Below are 19,819 nucleotides of genomic sequence, written 5' to 3'. Positions count from 1 at the left end.
ATGTCGCACCGTCTTAAGATGACGTGCTCCATGCTTGGCCTCAATGGCCGCGCGCTGCCTGCGACGCCTCCACCACCACCGCAGTTGGAGCAGGAGTCGCAGCCCGACGCGGACTACAGCTCCGACGACACTGTGGACCCATGGTTCGCGGTGTGGCACGAGGCCTACGTCGCAGACGCGGAAGCTGAGGCGGCAACGCAGTGGGGCGAGCAGCAGCAGGCCCCCACCGACCCGGAGCAGGCGGCGATCCTGGCGTCGTTGAACGCGTAGCACTTCCGGAGGTTGAAGGAGGAGCAGCGGGAGTTCGTCAACGATGCGAACCTCGAGCAAGCCCTCGAGATCTCGCGCCAGCGAGCGGCCACGGAGGAGGCAGGACGCCTCCTCATGGAGGCGGAGCGATAGAAGCTCATCGCCACTACGAGGCGTTCGCCGGCGAGCAAGCGAGGTGCGCCGAGAACGAGGCTTCTCGGCAAAGGCTGGCAGCGCGGGGACAACGTCGCCGACCGCCATGCTCCACCGCCAGATGCGCGAAGCAAGGGACGAGAGGCGAGCACGGACGCAGGCGGCAAATACGAAGAACGACAACGAGACAGGCCCGTCGCGCGCCCCAACCGATGGCCAATAGATTAGGGTTGAGTTTAAGTTTTATTTAGATTAAATTCGAGTTACTTTTATATAAATTTCGTATAAATTTTGGTTTTAAATGTCATTTCAATAATCAAATTCTATCGGGGCTGGCGTATGGAGCTCTCGGTGTGGGAGCAGCATCCCCAAATAGAGAATGCTCTGCCGGCAACCCCCATACGGCCGCCGGCGCCCCTGCCGACGACTATATGGTGCGCGCCGGTGGAGCTCTGACTCCTCTAATAAGCCGGTGAGGACTCACCCACCAAGCTTCATCACCCGAAGTCTCAATTCCCAAACAACGTGCTGCTTCAAATTCAAGAGTTTGCAAAAATCGTTTCGTTAACTATGAATCTATGATACTATTGATGGTGCTTCTACACACAATGATTTGGATTATCAAGAATCTACAGAGTTAGGCAAGTACGATTAATTTTCAATCCGTACGAGACTCTGCATTGCTGTGTCGTTTGCTGCATCCAGATATAATCAATTGATTAGAAATTAGTGTTGTAGTCCAAGTCCAACAACAACAAGCCCAACAGCTAGCAGAACGTCCTGGTTGAAGTCGGTTTTGGCCTCTGACTTCAGAAGGTCCCTCGTTCCGTCGTCTCCCCTATCTGGGCACCTATAAATAGCGGCCGCCCCTCCGTCTCATAGCATCGCATCCAAACGAGAAAAAGTCGATCGTAAAACCCTAGCCGACGAGATCGAAAAAGAGTCAGCCTTAGTAAAAGGCAAGAGATCAAGATGGTTCTTCTCGTCAGCTCCGACGGGGAGAAGTTCGAGGTGGCGGACGAGGCGATCGGCAAGGCTTCGGGGATGATCAAGGGCTGTCTGGACGAGGACTGCGCCACCAACGGCCAGGTCCCGATCCCCAACGTCACCGGCCGCATCCTCTCCCGCATCCTCGAGTACGTCAACAAGCACTTCTCCGAGCCCCATGACGACTTCCAGATCCCCAACGCCGACGACCCGCTCAAGCGCTTCGACGACGCGTTCGTCCAGGTCGACCAGGACACGCTGTTCGACCTCATCACCGTAAGTCCCCCTTCCATCTTGATCCAACGATTTAGTTAGTTAGGTCTTCAGATCGATCTGGAAACTGACCGAAATCCCGATAATGCCTGCAGGCCGCCAACTACCTTAACATCAATAGCTTGCTCGACCTGACCTGCAAGGCGGTGGCGGACCAGATGAGGGGCAAGACCACGGAGGAGACCCGCAAGCACTTCAACATCGTCAACGACTACACCCCGGAGGAGGAGGAGGAGGTCCGCAGAGAGAACTCGTGGGCCTTCGAGTAGTCGCTTCCTCCAATTCGTAGTGCATCCAGATTATCGGCTCGACTTGTAACAAGTAGAGTATACGGCATCGAAGGATCCCACGTAGGGTTTTGAACTGCTTTTGAACGAAACTTATTTTCAAGAAGTTCTAATATTTTCATAAATTCTTCATGGAGGATACAGTATCTTTTGATTACGATCGTTTATGTCGTAATGTCAATGAAACTTGCTGACTTGGATGTCTATCTATCCTTCTCCATCGATCCTCCTAAGCCCTAATCCCTGAAATTGCTGCACCGTTATTCCAGGTCGAAGCTAATAATTTTAACACTTCCAAATCGGAGGGTTTCAAGATCGATGAAAACAATGCTTTGCCATGCTCGTCTTCACTCTGGCGTTCGTTGATGATTTTCTATATCTGACATGTGTTGTCGGCCTGGTGCTTAGACATTGTTCTACTAGGTTGCTTGCCCGTGTTTACCTTACCTTGATAAACCGAGCAGGTCGGGTAGGCTGTACCATCTTCTTCTATCCCTGACAGCGTGTTTGGTTGGAGGGAATTGGACGTAGGGAATGGGAGTTGAGGGGGTGTGGGACTAGAAATCCACTGTTTGATTAGGGGGCATGGGAATTTAGGCGGGAGGTGGATTGGGAGTTTAGACTGCAAACTCCCTCCGATCTCTTCTCTGGGGACAGGGGCGGAGCTGAATGAATGGATCCTGATGCACAGGCATACGGGTCAGATTTTTTTCTTAGAGCTACTTGCTATCTAAAACTGGCCGGTGCATCAGGGTTGGAGACAAGTAGTGCATCAGGGTGTGAAGCCGCACGGCCGCACGCACTCAATCGGTCGAACCAGATTTTCTGAAGCCGCGTGAGGTGCTAGCAGCAGCTGCGTTACTCCGAGCCTCCGATCAGGCGGTTATGCAAACCGCGTCTCTGGCGACGTGCTAACACAGGCGCCTTGGCCCTAGCGCCAGGGCCTCCATACCTCACCCTCTTGGCCCTCTCATTTGTGCATGGGCGTTTGCTCTATGGATCAATCCACAGTTGACTTCAGTTCTACACTTTTGACTCCTCTCATTGGTATTTTTCCTTTAAAAAAAATCAAATTTTTAAAGAAAATTACTAGCAAATGGCATCTCATGAAAATCGTGGCTAGGGTTCTGCAGGCCATACATATATGTAATTCATACACTTCGTTCGCTTGGGAAAATTTTCACATCTCACGTGTTTTTTTCTTAATTAAACACAGGTATAGTATGTACATGTTTATTCCCAAATGATTTATATTCTAAAAAAATTAACAGGATATTCCCAAAGATATCAATTGAATAGATGAGATTCGGTATGATTCGGGCAAGAGAAAATTATAATCTGGTTGAGTATTTCAAGGCTTTCATCGAATTATAATCTGGTCCCAATTTTGGATAAATTTGAATATATCTAGATACTAAATGGATATAGATATTGTTGAATATAAATACACTATCTAGTCTCTTTTCATCAGTTCGGACTTTTGGTTCAATTGGCTAGTGCAGCAATCTTGCATGGTATCAGAGCCAAGAGGTCTCAAGTTCAAGACCCTGCTCACGTAGTTTTACAAACAAAAGAAAAAAAAGATTATACGGCCTGCATCGAACCCACGCTAAGGAATAAAATAGCCTAGATGTGAGGAGGAGCGTTGAATATAAATACACATCCAAGTCTCTTTCCGTCAGTTCGAACTTTTGGTTCAATTAGCTAGTGCAGCAATCTTTCAGATATATCCAAATTTAAATAAAGTTGAGATATCCCCTTCTTTAATTGACAGGGGTAGTACCATTTTTGATGATGTATATTTTAGGATTTGGAAATGGAAGACATATTTTCCTAATAATTTGGTCTTAGTTCAGCCAGCTTGGTGGAGATTTATACATTGTTGTTTATGATGTCATGTAATATATGTTAAAAATATTGTACACACTTTATACAGTAGACTGTTTTTTGTATGTTTTGTGTCATGTTAAAGTGGTGCATCAGGGTGACTTGAGCTCCAGCTCCGCCCCTGTCTGGGGAGACCCAGGTAATTCGTCGTGGGATAGGGAATTGGAAGAGGAAAAAAGAAACTGAAAAAATCCGTCATTGTCTCACCGGTCATGCATCCATCAGCGGGCTCTTCTCAGATGCCGTTCAGGAAGAATGTACCTCGTCAAGTGCGAGCACCTCGTTGAAGTCCAGGCTATCAACTCCGGCCAGTACAAGAGAGCATCGACGCGTACGCCGGCGGCCGCGTGCATGTATATATTGAACTAGCCACAAAGATCAATCTAGTTGCATTGTCGTATGCCCACAGAAAGTTTGTTAGTCTATCAAGTTGAGCTAGCTTCGTGCATGTATCTCGATCTCAGCCAAAAGCATTGGCCAGGACGACGTGGGCTTAGCCTAGTGGTTGGGGTCGCAGTGACGCACCCCAACGACTGGAGTTCGATTCCTGTCAGGGACGAATTTCGGAATTGTCACGCCAAGTCCCGCTTCTACTATATCAAAAAAATGTCTAGTTCCTTCTAGGCACGAAAAAAAAACATTGGCCAGGAAGTAAGTTCAGTCAGTTTGATGAGAGTTAGGCCTATCCAAAATTACTCGACGGAGCTAGAACTATGTCACCTGCAGCTGTCGTTACACGACGACTTTGCAAGGACATGTTCGTGGTGCAGACTGTTGGAGGTGGCGAAGGACACGAAGTCGTGAGTGAAGGCGGCGCCGAAGAAATTACGGATGGAGATGACAGAGGACATCACGACAGTATCCAAAAATTTCCTGTCAAATTGCCTTTCGTAATTCCTCCAACACACCATACATAGGATTGGGACTAATTATCAAATTCCCTATGCCAATCCTCTTCACAACTCGCCGCTCCAAACTCCCATTCCCATTCCGCAGCTCTGCCAAACACGATGTGAATACTTTTTTTCAGGAACGCGCGAGAAAGCACGCCTTTTTTATAGATAGAGGAAGAACCAAATACAAAGTAGGTGGAACTGTAATGGAAGGTTTTCGTTTCCTTCTCTTTATTTGGTTTACGATGGTTCGTTTTGATGGAGATTAAAAAAGATTTTTATGTTTCAATGAAAAAACATTTGTGTGTGATAAGGACGTGGACAAGGGGAAAACAAGGGAACATAGTTCCAGTTATTATTGCACAAATTTACTCAGCCTTGAGTATCCTGCACTCCCACTCGTGAAGTACTCATCTTCTATTGACCCTATCTAGGTGTTATTAAGAATAGGACAATGCCCGCGCGTTGCTGCGGAAGAATTTTTTTTACTGATTTAGAAAAATTAAAATACTCATTAGCAACATATATCTAAAACATTTTACAATTACATATTGTCATCAGTCTATTTTCCAATTATTTCCAATTATACATTGTCGTCCATCTTTATAATTCACACAGTGTCACCAGTCCTTACAAAAAGAAAGTTTAACTTTACAAAGTATCATCGGTCTTTACAATTCAATGTAAATACATATTTCGATTCTTTCCTATTGTGTACCCTAGGTATAGGGGCTTGTCTGACCAATCATGTTGTGCTTCGTGTATCCGTCTAGGTACATTCTTTTTCTTAGATTTATTAATATTTTCATATAGTAGTTGGTACTCCCTGCTTCTCAATAGGATGGTTATAATGTTTTGACATAGTTAAATTTCATATAATTTGATCAACTTTATAGAAAGATTTGTCAACATTTCCAAAATTAATCAATGTTTTCGCAACACATGCCTGTGCGTTGCATCGGGATAGCAAAAACGAAGCGATGGAACTTCTCTATTTTGAAAACATCGTCACCGTCACCTCTAGTTCACTCCACTGCTTGAAGGCCTTTGCCTTCCTCGAGATATGGGAATAGAGGAAACAACGAAAAAATGGATATGGTGTTCGAAATGTGGATTGACATGATCAACCCGAATTGTTAGGTAATCTGAATTTCAGGTTCAGATTTGATTTCAGGTCAGATTTGATCCCACCTTTTATATATCAAAAGTTGTTGTAACTGCTTTTTTACCTGATACATCAAACACGTGATGACACAATCAGGTTCGCGTGCTCTGTCGAAAGAGATAGTCTATACAGACTTGTGTGATCACATAATTTTTTCAATCATTCACCATGTTTAATTATCTGACACCATATATCTCCTTTAAACCAAACAGCGGTACGTTGATTTTTTAATTGGCTTGCTGATACTATACACAACCTGAGACATATATGAACCGGTGGAGCTTGCTGTATGTGGGCAGGGTGGGACTAACGGCGTGAGAAACATATATGAGAACTAAAATGCTTTCAAAAAAGAAAGAGATCTCAATCTAGAATAGAAGAAAAAAAGAAGGATTAAAATGAGAAATTTTCGACGGGATAAAGACTTCCTGTGTCTCCCGTTCTTTCTCCAGCTCTCAGTCAAATCCCGTCGGAAATCGATTAATCCAGCCATGGCTGGCAACCGCCGCTCTCTCTCCCCCTCGGCGGCTCACTCCAGCCAAGCGCCCCCTAGCCCCGCTTCTCATCCCTCTGGATTCTCCTCTTGCTCGTTCTCCCCTTCTACAGGCAATCGAGATACGATCTTGGCGCTTGTCTCTCATGTAATTGCTTGCTGATGATTGGAATTTCTGAGCGTATATAAACCGGATGAACTCGATATAAAGAATCGATGTGGGACTATTGAACAGAGAATATGAATACACCCTCGCTTTTCTTGGTCGGAAACCAACCTATTATTTTAAAAGCCCAGATTTGATAGCCAAATTAAAGCCCAAGAGCACTTCCTCTGCGGCGGCCGCATCAGGCATTGCTGTGTTCTTGTTCGTGCTTTAGATTCCTCTATAGTGTATTCAACAAAAGGCAGGTCTAATTTCTTTTACTGAGCTAGTCCATGCTATATCTGCTTGTCGCTGCTAGCTCTGCCTTACTGATAGAGCGTTCTCGCTGGGATGCCGCTTCTCGCCACTGTTTAGTCGCCTCCTCCCAAATGTCTGTATTCGCTGAAACCCAGCACTTTATCTGCAGTCCAATCTCCGGCCTATATTTCCAGCTCCTAGCTGCAGTAGGTCTTCTGGTCATCCTCGCCGCTGCCGTTGTATACACAATCCTACGCCTCGCCTCGTCATGCGATTACTGCACGATGTCACCTCTGTTCTGACGCCAGCGCCGCGACCAAGCGGCAGATTTAATCAGGGCTGCACACGGGCGTACCACACCGGCCGCTCTCCGCATGCCCTGCAACGTCAGCGGCACAGGCCGACCTCCCCCTGATCTTCACCCGTGCGTAGGAGGGGAAGCCCGGGCCTTCGTGGAGGCACCCGTGCGGCTGGTGGATAGATCGGAAGAGGTGGAGGAGATTGGAGCGGGCTTGGGCGCGGAAGCTCGCCGATGGGGAATAGTGGAGGGAGATGCAGGCGGGGCGCCGATCCAGCGTCAGATGGATGACGGGGCAGGGGGCGTCGGGGGCTGCTCCCGCCGGCGAGGTGACTTGTTCCGGTTCTAGCGGAAAGGAGGCGCGGCGGGCGGAAATTGAAGGAGGCTGCGGCGGCCGGCGGAAGAGCAGTGCAGAGCGGGGCTGGGCGCCGGCCTGCAGGAGGGTGGGCATTGTTATTTCGTTTAACCGGTATGATGGCATATGTGTGTATTATGCGATTTGGTGGGAGGGCAAAACAGTCCTAAAAAAAGCGTTGACGAAACTTTTTGGCAGAAACCTTAGCTCCTTTATTATTAGGTACTAGTAAAGGTGCACGTGCCACGCACGTATTATAGTTTATAATAAAATTTTATTTCTTTTTAGTAAGATTTTTACAAAGAGCCACTTTAAATGAGTTCATGCCCGCCCATATGAGGAGCGCGTGTAATAAATGATCCACCCACATGTCTCCACATAAATTGGTGATCATATAAAAATGTGTTATAGTGACCTATATTAATAAAGAAGTAATCAATGTTAGTTCTGAAAAAAATACGATTAAAATATGTATGAAGATACAAAACGAAAATATATACACGTTTAGGAGTGTTGGATAAAATATCCTCCAAGAAATATTGCATGATCATTCAATTTCGAGTCTACTAAGATAACAACTAATTTGCTTCTAAAATGTGTCATAGTGACCTATATTAATAAAGAAGTAATCAATGTTAGTTTTTTTTTAAAAATACGATTAAAATATGTATGAAGATACAAAATGAATATATATACACGTTCAGGGGTGTCGAACAAGAAATATTGCATGAAGCTTAACATCCACGGACCACAAGATGACCTGCATTATTATGGATTTTTATGACACAAACTTTGATACATATTCAATAAGGACAATCATTCTTCGAAAAAAACGTTTAAAATCATAAAACAAATTGAGGGCAATCATTTTTCTGAAGCTTGTATGAAGAGCGGCCCACGCTCACCCGAAGGCCGACAGGCCTGATACAAATACGATGCCCTCAATCGTTGAACAGACTGAAGCAAATCCCAATCAAAGTAAAAAAAAAAATCACACTCACTCGGTCACTCCCTTCATCCCTTGACCCTGCATCTGCCCCACCGCCTGTGCCGGCGACCGGACGTTCGGAGCCCCCCAGCTTCGTGACCGGAGACCATACGCCGCCGTGCTACTTCTCCCCACCCCGTCCCTCCTCACTGTGGCACCCGACTCCAGCTCCCCCCATCTCGCCTCCCGTGTGACCGACGCCTCCACATCGTCGAGCTCGACGGGTGACCCACGACCAGGAGGACCCATTCCACCAACGACCACCTCCGGCCGGAACCCCTGCTCTACGCCTCCTCCCTAGCCTGCCCTCCAGGGACTCCATCCAGGCCGGTTCATCCTCTCAAGAGAAGGTAACATCTTTCTTTCTCTGTTCTTTTTTCTTGCAATTGGAGGATTATCTGATTCAGCTTAGGCTCAAGATTCAAGAATCAAGATATGCCCTGTGCTTATTATGTAAATATAATGATCTTTTGGTATTTACTGAGATGCATGATCCATGGGATAGAATGGAGTTAGTGCTTTTGCACATAGCAATGAGCACATGCGGAATAAGATCTTTGACTCAGTTAATTGATTTAGACAGAAGATAAATGTTCGTTCTGATGAATTCGCAACCCTTTCTGCTCCCATGTTAGAGCATGACGTAGATGCTCTCTTGAATGATTTTTCCCTTCTAGGACCTTCAGCTGATTTTTGTGGCACTCTGAAACGTGATCTAGTGGAAGATTTCTTGAACGAAACAATTGCTGATCCAGTAGAGCATTCATCATCAACATCTAAAGTTCAGTATGACTCAGACACTGCGATTATGCCTACTGAGTTTGACAACAACTGGGTTATGCAGGTAATACTTTTTTTGGGTGTCTACTGTATATGTTATAATTATTGTCCGCGTTCTTATATTTGTTTGCTCTGCAAGGTGATTTCCTAGATGATTCAAACTGGTTAGGCAATTTAAATTTTGTGCAGATGACACGAATCCGCAGCTGAGTGGATTATATGAGAATGCAGCATTGCTTCCTTATGACAACACTAATCCAAATGTACTTTCCATGTATTCCGCCGATGAGTCCTTGCAAGATTTTTTCAATGCCATGGAAGATCCTAGTGGAAAAAAGAGATGTATACGAACCTGGATTTAATGCCATGCATCATCAGTTACAGTCTAATATGCATCCGAACTATTTATGGAGCACTGAACCTGGTTATAATGCCATGCATCAGCAGTTGCAGTCTACTATGCAGTTACAGTCTACTATGCAACCAAACTATGTAATTTCTCAACAGGGCATTGCATCAAGGTGGTTAAAGCTATGCAATTCATTGCGTGCTGTCGATATTGATAGTCAAGAGAGCATGACCATAGATGAACAAAAAGAATCAAAAAGAGTCAACTGCAGATGTAGATGACGCTGAGTCAACAGGGGTTACTATTATGAGGCGTTGCCATGCTCCATGTTCAAATGTGCCTTCAGATGGAGATGATGCTGAATCCACAGGGGTTACTATCATGAGCTGGCGCCCTGCTCCAAGCTCAAATGTGCCTTCAGATAAATATGAAGCTGAATCCGGGAATATTAGACCTAAATTTTCAGAAGATGAATTGCTTACCCCCTTATGTTAGCAAAGAAAGTTGATACATTAACTGCTTAATTAGCTGCTTCATTTTTAATTGTATATAAAAAGTGCCACTTCTTATATTCTAGATTGTTCTATGCTTGGGCAATTTGACATACAAGTTTTATGAATTCTGCAAGTCCGGTTAGAGAAACTTTCGTCCGCCTAGCTCTGGAAAGGGTACACATTCTCCCCTTATTAAGGATGAATATTGCTTGTGCCATTTAGCCACTGGTGATATGCTTAGGGCTGCTGTCGCTGCTAAGACTCCTCTGGGGATCAAGTCTAAAGAAGCTATGAACAAGGCAGTGTATCAAGAATAAAGCAAAATAGCAATTAAAAACAGCATAAACTTCATTTGGTTGATTCCATTGTCTTGCATTTATTTAGGGAGAGCTTGTTTCTGATGACTGGTTGCCGGGATCCTTGATGAAGGCATGAATAAGCCTCTTAATTCAAAGGAAAGGCTGAGGTCTTGAAGTCTAGGCTTGAAGCCTTCCACATACAGTCTGAGCAAGTATGTTTTGTTAACAAATTATGTATTCTTCATATCCTTTTCAGTATGAAAGTACCATCCTGGTAATATCCATTTCTTCAGTTGAATTAGTGTATATTTTACTACACTCTGGTTTTACTATCTTTGAGCAAGCTTGTTTCGCCAATAGATGAATTTGCACTATCATCATGTATTATTTGTTCCTCTTGTATGTTATCTATGTGCAAAACATGCTAATTTTACTTACACATTTGATACTGGTAACATTTGTGTATATGAAGGCTTTATGAAAATCCAACACTAAATATTCCATTTTAGCCTCAAATATATCTGAATAAGCTAATCATAATTGAACAAATAGATCATTCGAAATGAATGGTACTCTAGACAGGACATGGTTTCTGTATGATACAACAAAATTTAATTTTCATATGTCCAGCGGTACATCCATTTAGCAAGTTGAGGTATTTTACCAGCAAAAATTTACGTGTTGGATGGTCGAGGTACTTCAACATTTACAGCAAGAGTTGAAGTTTTCTTTTGTAGATGGCTCATCCGGAAAGATATTCTTCTTTCTTATCTTCGGATAGTCGGGCATACCATACTTCTCCACCTGTTTTTTATGTTCCACATTCCCACCTTGTAATATATGTTCAACACTCATGGAAATTACACGGGTATAGGTTGCACCTGGCACACAAGAGGCTATGTACAAATAAACCTCCGATTAGATGATTCATCAGTTTACTCTATAGGTATTCTTACCAGGTGAAACACGAACAATAGAGGATTGGGGGTATATCCATAACAACATGAGCTTCAGATTTCTTCTGGAGTCGGGGCAGCCGTTGTTTCTTGCAGTATTCTTCTTTCTTATCTTCGGATATGCTAGCATACCATCTCTGACCACTCCGTTTCTTCCGCCCACAATAATTTCTTCAGGTGGATGATCAATCCCCAGTGAGCTTACAGGCATATCAGTTCCATCTGGCACACAATAGGAAATCATAAACCCATAAATCAGGAATAGATGATCAACAAACATAGCATGATTGTACCATTGTTATGTGTGTTGATTACAGTGCTCACAGGAGTACATTGAACTAATGGTAAGTTGGTAACGACGAAGCATGTTGAGATACATGCTCGGAGTTAAAAACTAATCAGAGCCTCAGAGGTGCTTCCTTATTTTGCTGACGGGCTATACGCCGTTTCTCCGCTTTCTTCTCATCAGACAATCGGGCATACCAGCTCAGTTTCTTTTCCGACTGTACACTCAAGGTGCTGGCATTCTTTTCTATAGGCGTGTTTGTTAGATCTTTAAGTGGGGAGTGCTCCTCTGATGCAGACGGGGACGCACGTGGCTGTATTTTCTTCATGTGCAAGAACTGTGATTTAAAAAGGTCCAATGTGAAATCATGGGGGAACAATATATTCAATCAGTAATAAACATATAAAAAGAATGTGGGACAGTACAATTGCACAAACTGAAAGTTTTTATTGAATCGAGGACAGTGCAATCGTACATCTATAAACAGTAAGAGGTCAATTCATCATGTCATAAAGAAAATCTTACAATAACTGAACAGGGATAGATAAAATTCAAAGGAAATCTTTTAGTGGAGATCAAAATAACTTCAGTATTATATCTGGTTGCATCTCATCTCATTCATCAGTAGAAAATCAATTATTTCTTTAGGATTAGCAGCTACAGGTGCAGATTGTAGAAACTGAATAAGACAATGATATGCTGATTCTAATTTATAAGATACTGACATGCTGATTTAATACAAACATGCTAAATGTGCAACAACAGGTCGTGGTTGATCTGCCCAACTACATCAGGAGAACATGAGCAAACTTGTCTGAAGATACATCCTTTGGGTTTCGTCCAAGTGTGCCATGCAAATTTTGAAGCAATCGGTGACTTCTTTACAATTGGTAAATTCATGTTCTAGTATTATGGAGACAGTATGTAAATAGATGCAGCAACCTTGAAATTGGCTTAATGTAAATTCAAGTTAAATTTATTTGTACCCACATGTGCAGGTATCCTTGGCGGTTGTGGCACTTGGTTCTTCTACGGCGTCTGGGCAACTTGCTTTCTCAACGGCGGCTGGGGCTATGGGCAATTGCTTCGTCGATGGCCGCTGAGCACTTGCATACGCGATGGTGGCTGGGGCACTTTCCTCGTCGACTGCGGCTGGGCAGTTGCGTCCTCGGCGGCGGCTGGGGCACCCGCGTCCTCAACGGCCAACTGACGGCGAGACGCCTGGCGCGTGGAGCGGAAGGTGCGGAGGCCCAAGTGGAGGCATGGATGATGGGCAGCGGCGCGGACCCAAAGGAGAGGGTCGTCATGGACTCATGGGTATGGTGCGAGGGTCGTCATGGACTCATGGGTATGGTGCGGTTTTTAAATTAGCCAATCGTTACCTGATTATTTGTGGACGTGGGATTGGAGGGGATGCGCTCAACGCGTTGAGCACCTCAACATTGGGCAGTTTTGGGTCGTTAGATCTCGTGCATGTAGGGCTCAGATTGGTTGGATCTGCCTCTCTCTCCCTTTTTATATTAGTGGAGATATATATAGACTATATGCCTAGTGAACTGGTACATGTGGCCAAGCGATTGGGAGGCGGCGGTGAAAGCAATACCCACCTAGGGTTTCCACCCCATTGACGGCGGACCACGGGGGCATATCAGGTGAAAATAGACAAGTTCAGCAGATCTACAAATTTTCATTTGTGTACGATGTATATTGCACCAACGCCAGATCAAAGTCTCTGCCCCCCACCGCATTACTCATAGAACATTTTGCAAAAACCCCTGTAATCGTTGCGTTATTATAACAATCCCTGGCCCTTCCAGATTCCTTACAATCTCAAGAGCAAATCTATACTATTGATCTACACCACAAAAAAATCAAAAAAAAAAAAACATGAATGGAAACCGGAAGACTGAATAGGAGTTGTAACAATCACCAGAAAACTTCGCTGCATATGTATTTTAGGCTTTCTGGTTTTCACATATGACAGAGATGAGGAACGGAGCATGCACCTGTTCAGATCTGAGGACAGCTCCTGAGTGAAACCAAGAATAAACATGCATATTCAACATTACATTGGTCCCATGAACCATTTCATGGACAAACAAAGAAGTACCCATGACTCACCCTTCCGCTGATCTTATCTTGACCATTGTGATTAATACAAACACTCACCATTTATATTAAAAAAATCAAAATCCAAAAAGGAACGAGACAAAATTCACTAGATTGGAACGGTTCAAGGAATAAAAGACTACTCCCTCCGTTCCTCGATATAAGGTGTATAGTTTTTGCTGAAAAGCTCCAAAATAAAGGTGTAGTGTGTTGAACCTCTCATGTGAACATTTTTTTTACGGATTTGATTGCATTTTCTTAGATCATGCAAACTCGTCTATTTTCTCACGTCAATAATTTAGAGATAATCTTGCCCAAAACTCATGTAACTTGCTCTCAATATGCGTTTGTTAATTTCCGTGCCAAAAACTATACACCCTATCTAGGAACGGAGGGAGTAATTCGGACTGGATTTAAAAGAAGAAATCAACAGTTAGAATGAATAGGTCCATGGAACATCTCAACGCATGAAGATAAGATCTGAACCCTTCTTGAATGGATCTGGGTTCCCAGTCCACAAGAATCGTGGTGAGTAGTGATGCTGGAATTAATGTGGGATGGGTTGCCGACGTTTGTTGGGAGGGGCGCCGATGGTGCCCCCGCCCATGTCGATGGAAGCTCTGCAGTGGGAAGAAATCGAAGGTGAGAGAGAACGAGAGAGATGCTAGGAGAGAGAGTGGGTGGGATGGCTCTTTGATGTGCCTTTGAGGGCGCTTCATGCAAAATAGATGAGGTGAGATTGAGGAAGCCAATCTAGGGCATACATGATCCAATGGCTCATATTGCCATTTTCAGATTTGCGGAACTTGTAGCATTTTCACATGATACGCTCCTGACGGGCCATGGCCCCTCGCTGACGGGAGGATTTTTGTTATTTTTCATGTTGTTTCCCAGTGCTTCTTTTGCATGGTGAGCGGTGGCTACATTCTCAAGCTAGAATAAGGTTATCCCGCCCTATCCTCGCTTCATGGTGCGTCTAGCGTAGACGGAGGCATTGTGGAGTCGTGCGCCTAGTGGAACTTGCAAGACCCGGTCAGCTTTTGTATTCGTTGGTGTAGTTTTAGGTTAGTCTCTTCCGATCTACATCTGTCATCATTGATGATAGTTTTTGCTCCGCTAGTCCTTTGAAGACCTAGCAGGGTGTCTTTCCATATGTCTACTACAACAAGATGTACTACGTGATGGAGGGGAGAGGACGGTGGCGTGCCATGACTCGTGCTAGTGTTTGTAGTTGTCGCTAAGTGATTCAAAAACATATTTGTAATTTTTATTATTAGATCAGTGAAATTTTTAAAAAAAGGAAGTATGAAAAAACTACAACACTATCTTATGTGTTGATTGTGTTGTCAAATTTCAATCCACACTCATATGTAGCTTGACAGATAAAAAAGAATTGACAAATCAAACACTACTTTGGTCAATTGGCCGTTTCCTGGCCCAAATTAGCTTAGGCACTATCGATACCTAGATTTGGCCATCTTAATTCAAGAATGTTTCTAGCGGGGTGGTGCCGCTAGCTTAGGTGCCCAGGTATGGTTTTTTATTTTATTTTGGTGTGTTTTTTTTTAGTTTTTCTTTTGTTGTACTCTTTTTGTTTCATGTCTTTTCTCATTTATTTTCATGTTTTTTCTTTTTCCATTTTATTTGTATTACCATGATTTTAACTTAATGGTGTTAAGTATTAGTGGGTGAATACACGATATGTTCTCACTCAATCTTGTTATCAAACCTCCCACACGGATAGAACAATCATGCTCAAGTTATGTTTCTGCAACTGCGTTGTTGGTAATTGTTTCGACACTATTGGAGGATGGATAACAATGATCAAAGTGGAGTGGACTCAGGTTCTGAAAGTGGAGTGGATTCAGATTCTGAAAGTGGAGTGGATTCAAATTCTGAAAGTGAAATTACGTCAATGGATTAATAGATGGGGCACTTCCGATTAAAACACTAATATTTTCTAGAAATATGTTGCATACACTCATTCTTTTCAAATGATCATCTGGTGCTTCTTGCCGAACACAGATCTCACCAGCAAATTACGCACCATATCGACTCTTAGGAAACCACATGCCCATGAGGCCATGACTATGCATGGCCGTCCTTCGGGCCGGGCCGGGCTAGGAAAAGCTTGATACAGAAAAAACTAGGCCCATGGCCGGCTAAAAATCCTAAAAGCCCATTGGGTCATCAGTCTATGGGCCAGAACGCCACCCTAATTTGCTGATTTGGACTACCTAGGTCTGGCCCGGCCATCGGGCAGCATTTTCCGGCCCAGGCCTAGGAATTTCGGGCCGGGCCTAGGGCCGGGCTGCCCTTGACACATGCTCTTAGTCTCTGTCCCTCCTCCTTGATTCGTTTGTAGCTAAAGCCACTGGTCCATGGACCTGACCACCTAACTGCCTAGCTAGCAGGGCCAATCTAGCTGAATGGCATGTTCAAGTCTTACCTTTTCTCCGTTCCCATCGCTGCAAGCGTCATTGCCAGGTCCACAATGCACGTACGAATAATTGGCGAAATCAGTCGTTTCAGTAGCTTTCATCTGTGTGTGACACGGGACGCGCGCAGCACCAAATTCTGGTGAGACATGCAACGTGCCGTGCCAAGACATCTGCTCAGAGTTTGGCCAGGATCGCAATCAGGGTCTCTGAATTGAAGCAGTGTGTGTGCTGCGCGGCGTGACAAGGACCGTGCTTCATCTTTTGCTGTCGGTCGTGCTCTGCGTGAAGCGATACGACAACCTACGCGTCGGGACATGCGACATGAGCTACTAGGTCACGACCTCTGATTTGGACGGTAAGCGCATCCCCGATCCATTTTAGATACAGTTTCTATATTTGTTTCGATTAGTTTGGGTCGGATCGTGGATACAAAAATAGCTGTCCAACAACATATGTCCGTTTGGGGATGCCATGTGGCCCGATGCATTTGGTTCGTCTTGGCTGGCATGTTTCTTTTTCACATATTTCACCTAAATAGGCCAACGTATGGGGTAAAAAGACAATACAAAACGAGAATATACGCAAAAAAATGCCCAATTTAGGGGGACTAAGTTGGTCACACAAATAGTGTCGAAGCCATGTGCAAAAGGATCGCAAGTTTTAATGTTAAATAGGAAAATATGATACAGATAGATATGTGCGATCAAGAATCGCGTTGGAGGATGATGTTCTTCGACAGGCCTTCCTGCTACCCCTCTGGCCCAAATAAGCGAACGTCAGCGAGCGGTTGAGGTCAAACTCAACGAGCAGGAGCTCCTTCGACGAGAACTAGGAGAGCGGCCAGCTCGACCTGCATGATGGGGCAAGGTGTAGATATCGAAAATTACGATGGTCGTCGTTGCACATACGACCATGTGGCCTAGGAACTTACACAGCTCATTGACGAGGCCCGGACATGGCCTCCGAGCACCTCCTACTTCAGTATAAGGACAACATCGATGACTGTATGAAACAGAGGCGGAGAGCTCAAGTTGAGTGTTTGCTTTGACATGGATCTCCATGGCCATTTGTGCGACAGCCCTAGCCGTTGCATCGGCAGCAAGGTGGGCTTCTCTCGCCCTCACAATAGCTCATCGGTCAGTGTGTTTCTTGGTCCAGACTGCCTTCTTCTACGCCGACATCTCTTTATTTGGCACCCGGGCCTTATGCTCATGCTCGGTGATGCTATTTGCGACGGCAGGAGACAGAGCCACGGCTGCAAGGTCAACGTCCATGGTGAGGTGGCCAACGTCTATGGCGGCAACAACGTCCGTCACCCGTAGGGCTTAGCACCAAGCAATTTCGCCTTTTGGGCTGCGGGAGAGTAAATGTCTTCTATACCATGTAGGTATAGGAGGGGGACACGCACGCGCATGGTTGCTCTCCTCGCCGACATATTTCAGGCCTAAATTTGGATCAGGTAATGCGTCGGCGAGGATAGGCCGGTCACTACCCATTGAACCGTTGGACTAAGGTTTTACCTATTTCCTGTCGAGGTGAACCAAAAGAGACATGTTTGATTCGTTTTAATTCCAGCGTAGTTTTCATATGGATCTCCATAGCCTACTGTATTCTACTGTATTACCGACTTGATATTTATAAATGACATCATAACAGCCTATCAGCATTAATCGAATGTGTTCAGAACCAGTGGCGGAGCTTCAAAGAAATTGATGGGCGGGCCAAGTCAAGAGGCGAACATTTTTTCTTCTTAAATCATATCACTTCACTAGATATTAGTTAGTTTTACGGGTTTGTTGTTGTTCCAATTGAGGCAAGGGTTGTGCTGCACGACCTTCCTCAACTTCACTTATTTCATATCCTTTTATCTTATGAAAACAAAATCAATTCTTTTCTTTTTTCCGAATGGCCTTTCTCACGGATGATGTTTGTTGGCTGTTACAATTTGTAAAATGTAAAGAACGAATTGAGTGAACTGAGTAGCTTAAAATGCGAGGAAAGAAAGAAAATTAGGTGCGAAAGGAAATCAGAGATCAGAAGGAGTTCTATTTGCTTGATCGATAGACCTGCCACCCTACCGGCCGGTGCGGTCGTGCCCCGTGCATCCGGCGACCCCCTTCCCTCCGGGCCTTGCTGGGGGCGGCGGCTGCCTATCGTGCTGCTGCTTGTCCGCTTCTAAACCTAGTGACGAGCGGCCAGGCCATGCGCATCTAGGATAGTTCAGAGGAGATGAGCGCATCGAGTTCAGGAGAGATCGAGAGTCATGGTGGAGTGGGGGTCAGGAGTTCGTGGGCTGGGCCAGTAATACACATACATGAATACATTTGACGAAATATCTGGGCGGGCCATGGCCCAGTTTGGCCCTAACGAAGCTCCGCCGGTGTTCAGAACCTGAGACTTGAGAGAGGACTATTCAGTGGTATGAACTCGTGTAGTACTGTTTTGTTCCTGTGCTCCGATGTCGACCTAATTTCGCCAACTAACATTAACGAAATGATCCCAACTACCAACCACCGGCAGGATCTTAACACACACATGTCGCGTAGCTAATTCTCTCATGATCAAAACAGCTAGTATGACCAATACAGCAACCATTTGCAAGTTAACATGATACTCAAGCACAATGCACACTTATTGAATATAAAATGCCAGAAAAAACAAAATAATAATAATATAAATTCCCAGTGGACCAATGCGGTGCCGTGATTGCAGATTTTCTCAGGAGAAAGAAAAGGTGCCAATCTTGGACTGGTGTGCAGTGGAACTGAGATCTATCTCACCATTGGCAATGGTTCATGGTGCTTGATAGATAAAGACCAACAATGCAAGTATCATAACTCGATTCCTTCAAGTTTTTAATAGTAGTAATCGCACAAAAAACTGATCTAAGGATCATGAAACTACACTTGGCATCATCTCTCAGATGAGCCAAAATTAACATGCTTTTTCTCACTCCGTATCTCGCCAGAACAACCAACCTATATGTACATTGCAGCAATGCGGGCCAGCTAAACAGAGTAGAGAGAATCAAGAACGGCACACACACCAATTCACATGCCGAATCAGCAAAGTATTTTTCTGTTTTGTCAAAACGAACGCAAGCAGCAAGAAGCCCTACTGGTCGGGGAAGTCCATCACCGGCACCTGGAGATGTCGATCTCGATGAGGTTGTCCTCCTCCAGCTCGATCTCGATCATCCCGTACTCCCCGAGGCCGGCGCCGTCGTCGTAGTCGTCGCTGCCGCTGCGGCTGTCGGAGTCGGAGTCCGAGGTCCAGGGCAGGCCCATCTCCTCCGGCCCCCACTCCGCCTCGAACTCCTCGTGGATCACCTCCAGGGCGCGGCCTTTGGGCGCCCACGACGCGAACTCGGGCTCCAGGAACACGCTCTGGGGCTTGGCCGGCGCAGGAGGCGCGGCCGCCGGGGCTCCCTCCGGCTGCGGTGGAGGCGGGGTGGCAGCAGGCGTCGGGGAGCCGAGGCGGAGCAGGCAGAGGAGGAGGAGGGCGGAGGAGAGGGGCGCCGGGGAGAGGAGCAGCTGCAGGAGGGGCCGCGGGAGGTAGAGGACGGCGAGGAGGGAGGCGGCTGCGGCCGCGGCGAGGAGGGGGTGGTGGGGCCGCTTCTCGACTGCGGCGAGCTCCAGCGGCGGCGGCGGCGGCGGAGGGGAGGAGGCGGCCAT

The 19,819-nt window shown here is 45.4% G+C and overlaps 2 protein-coding genes across 2 annotated transcripts; one reads left to right on the top strand and one right to left on the bottom strand.

The window, feature by feature from the left end:
• LOC124673656 (SKP1-like protein 4) lies at positions 1-1,931 on the top strand. The gene is made up of 3 exons (XM_047209693.1): positions 1-266; positions 1,344-1,665; positions 1,758-1,931. The coding sequence occupies exons 1-3, from the start codon at positions 1-3 to the stop codon at positions 1,929-1,931; spliced, it is 762 nt and encodes a 253-aa protein (XP_047065649.1).
• Positions 1,932-19,014: 17,083 nt separating this feature from the next.
• Positions 19,015-19,819, bottom strand: LOC124673655 (protein YABBY 3-like). Its single transcript, XM_047209692.1, has one exon. The coding sequence runs from the start codon at positions 19,817-19,819 to the stop codon at positions 19,280-19,282; it is 540 nt and encodes a 179-aa protein (XP_047065648.1). The 3' UTR covers positions 19,015-19,279.

The sequence above is a fragment of the Lolium rigidum genome, chromosome 7 (assembly GCF_022539505.1).
Source record: "Lolium rigidum isolate FL_2022 chromosome 7, APGP_CSIRO_Lrig_0.1, whole genome shotgun sequence".
NCBI classification, from domain to species: Eukaryota; Viridiplantae; Streptophyta; class Magnoliopsida; order Poales; family Poaceae; genus Lolium; species Lolium rigidum.
This window is presented reverse-complemented; position numbering and strand designations above follow the sequence as displayed.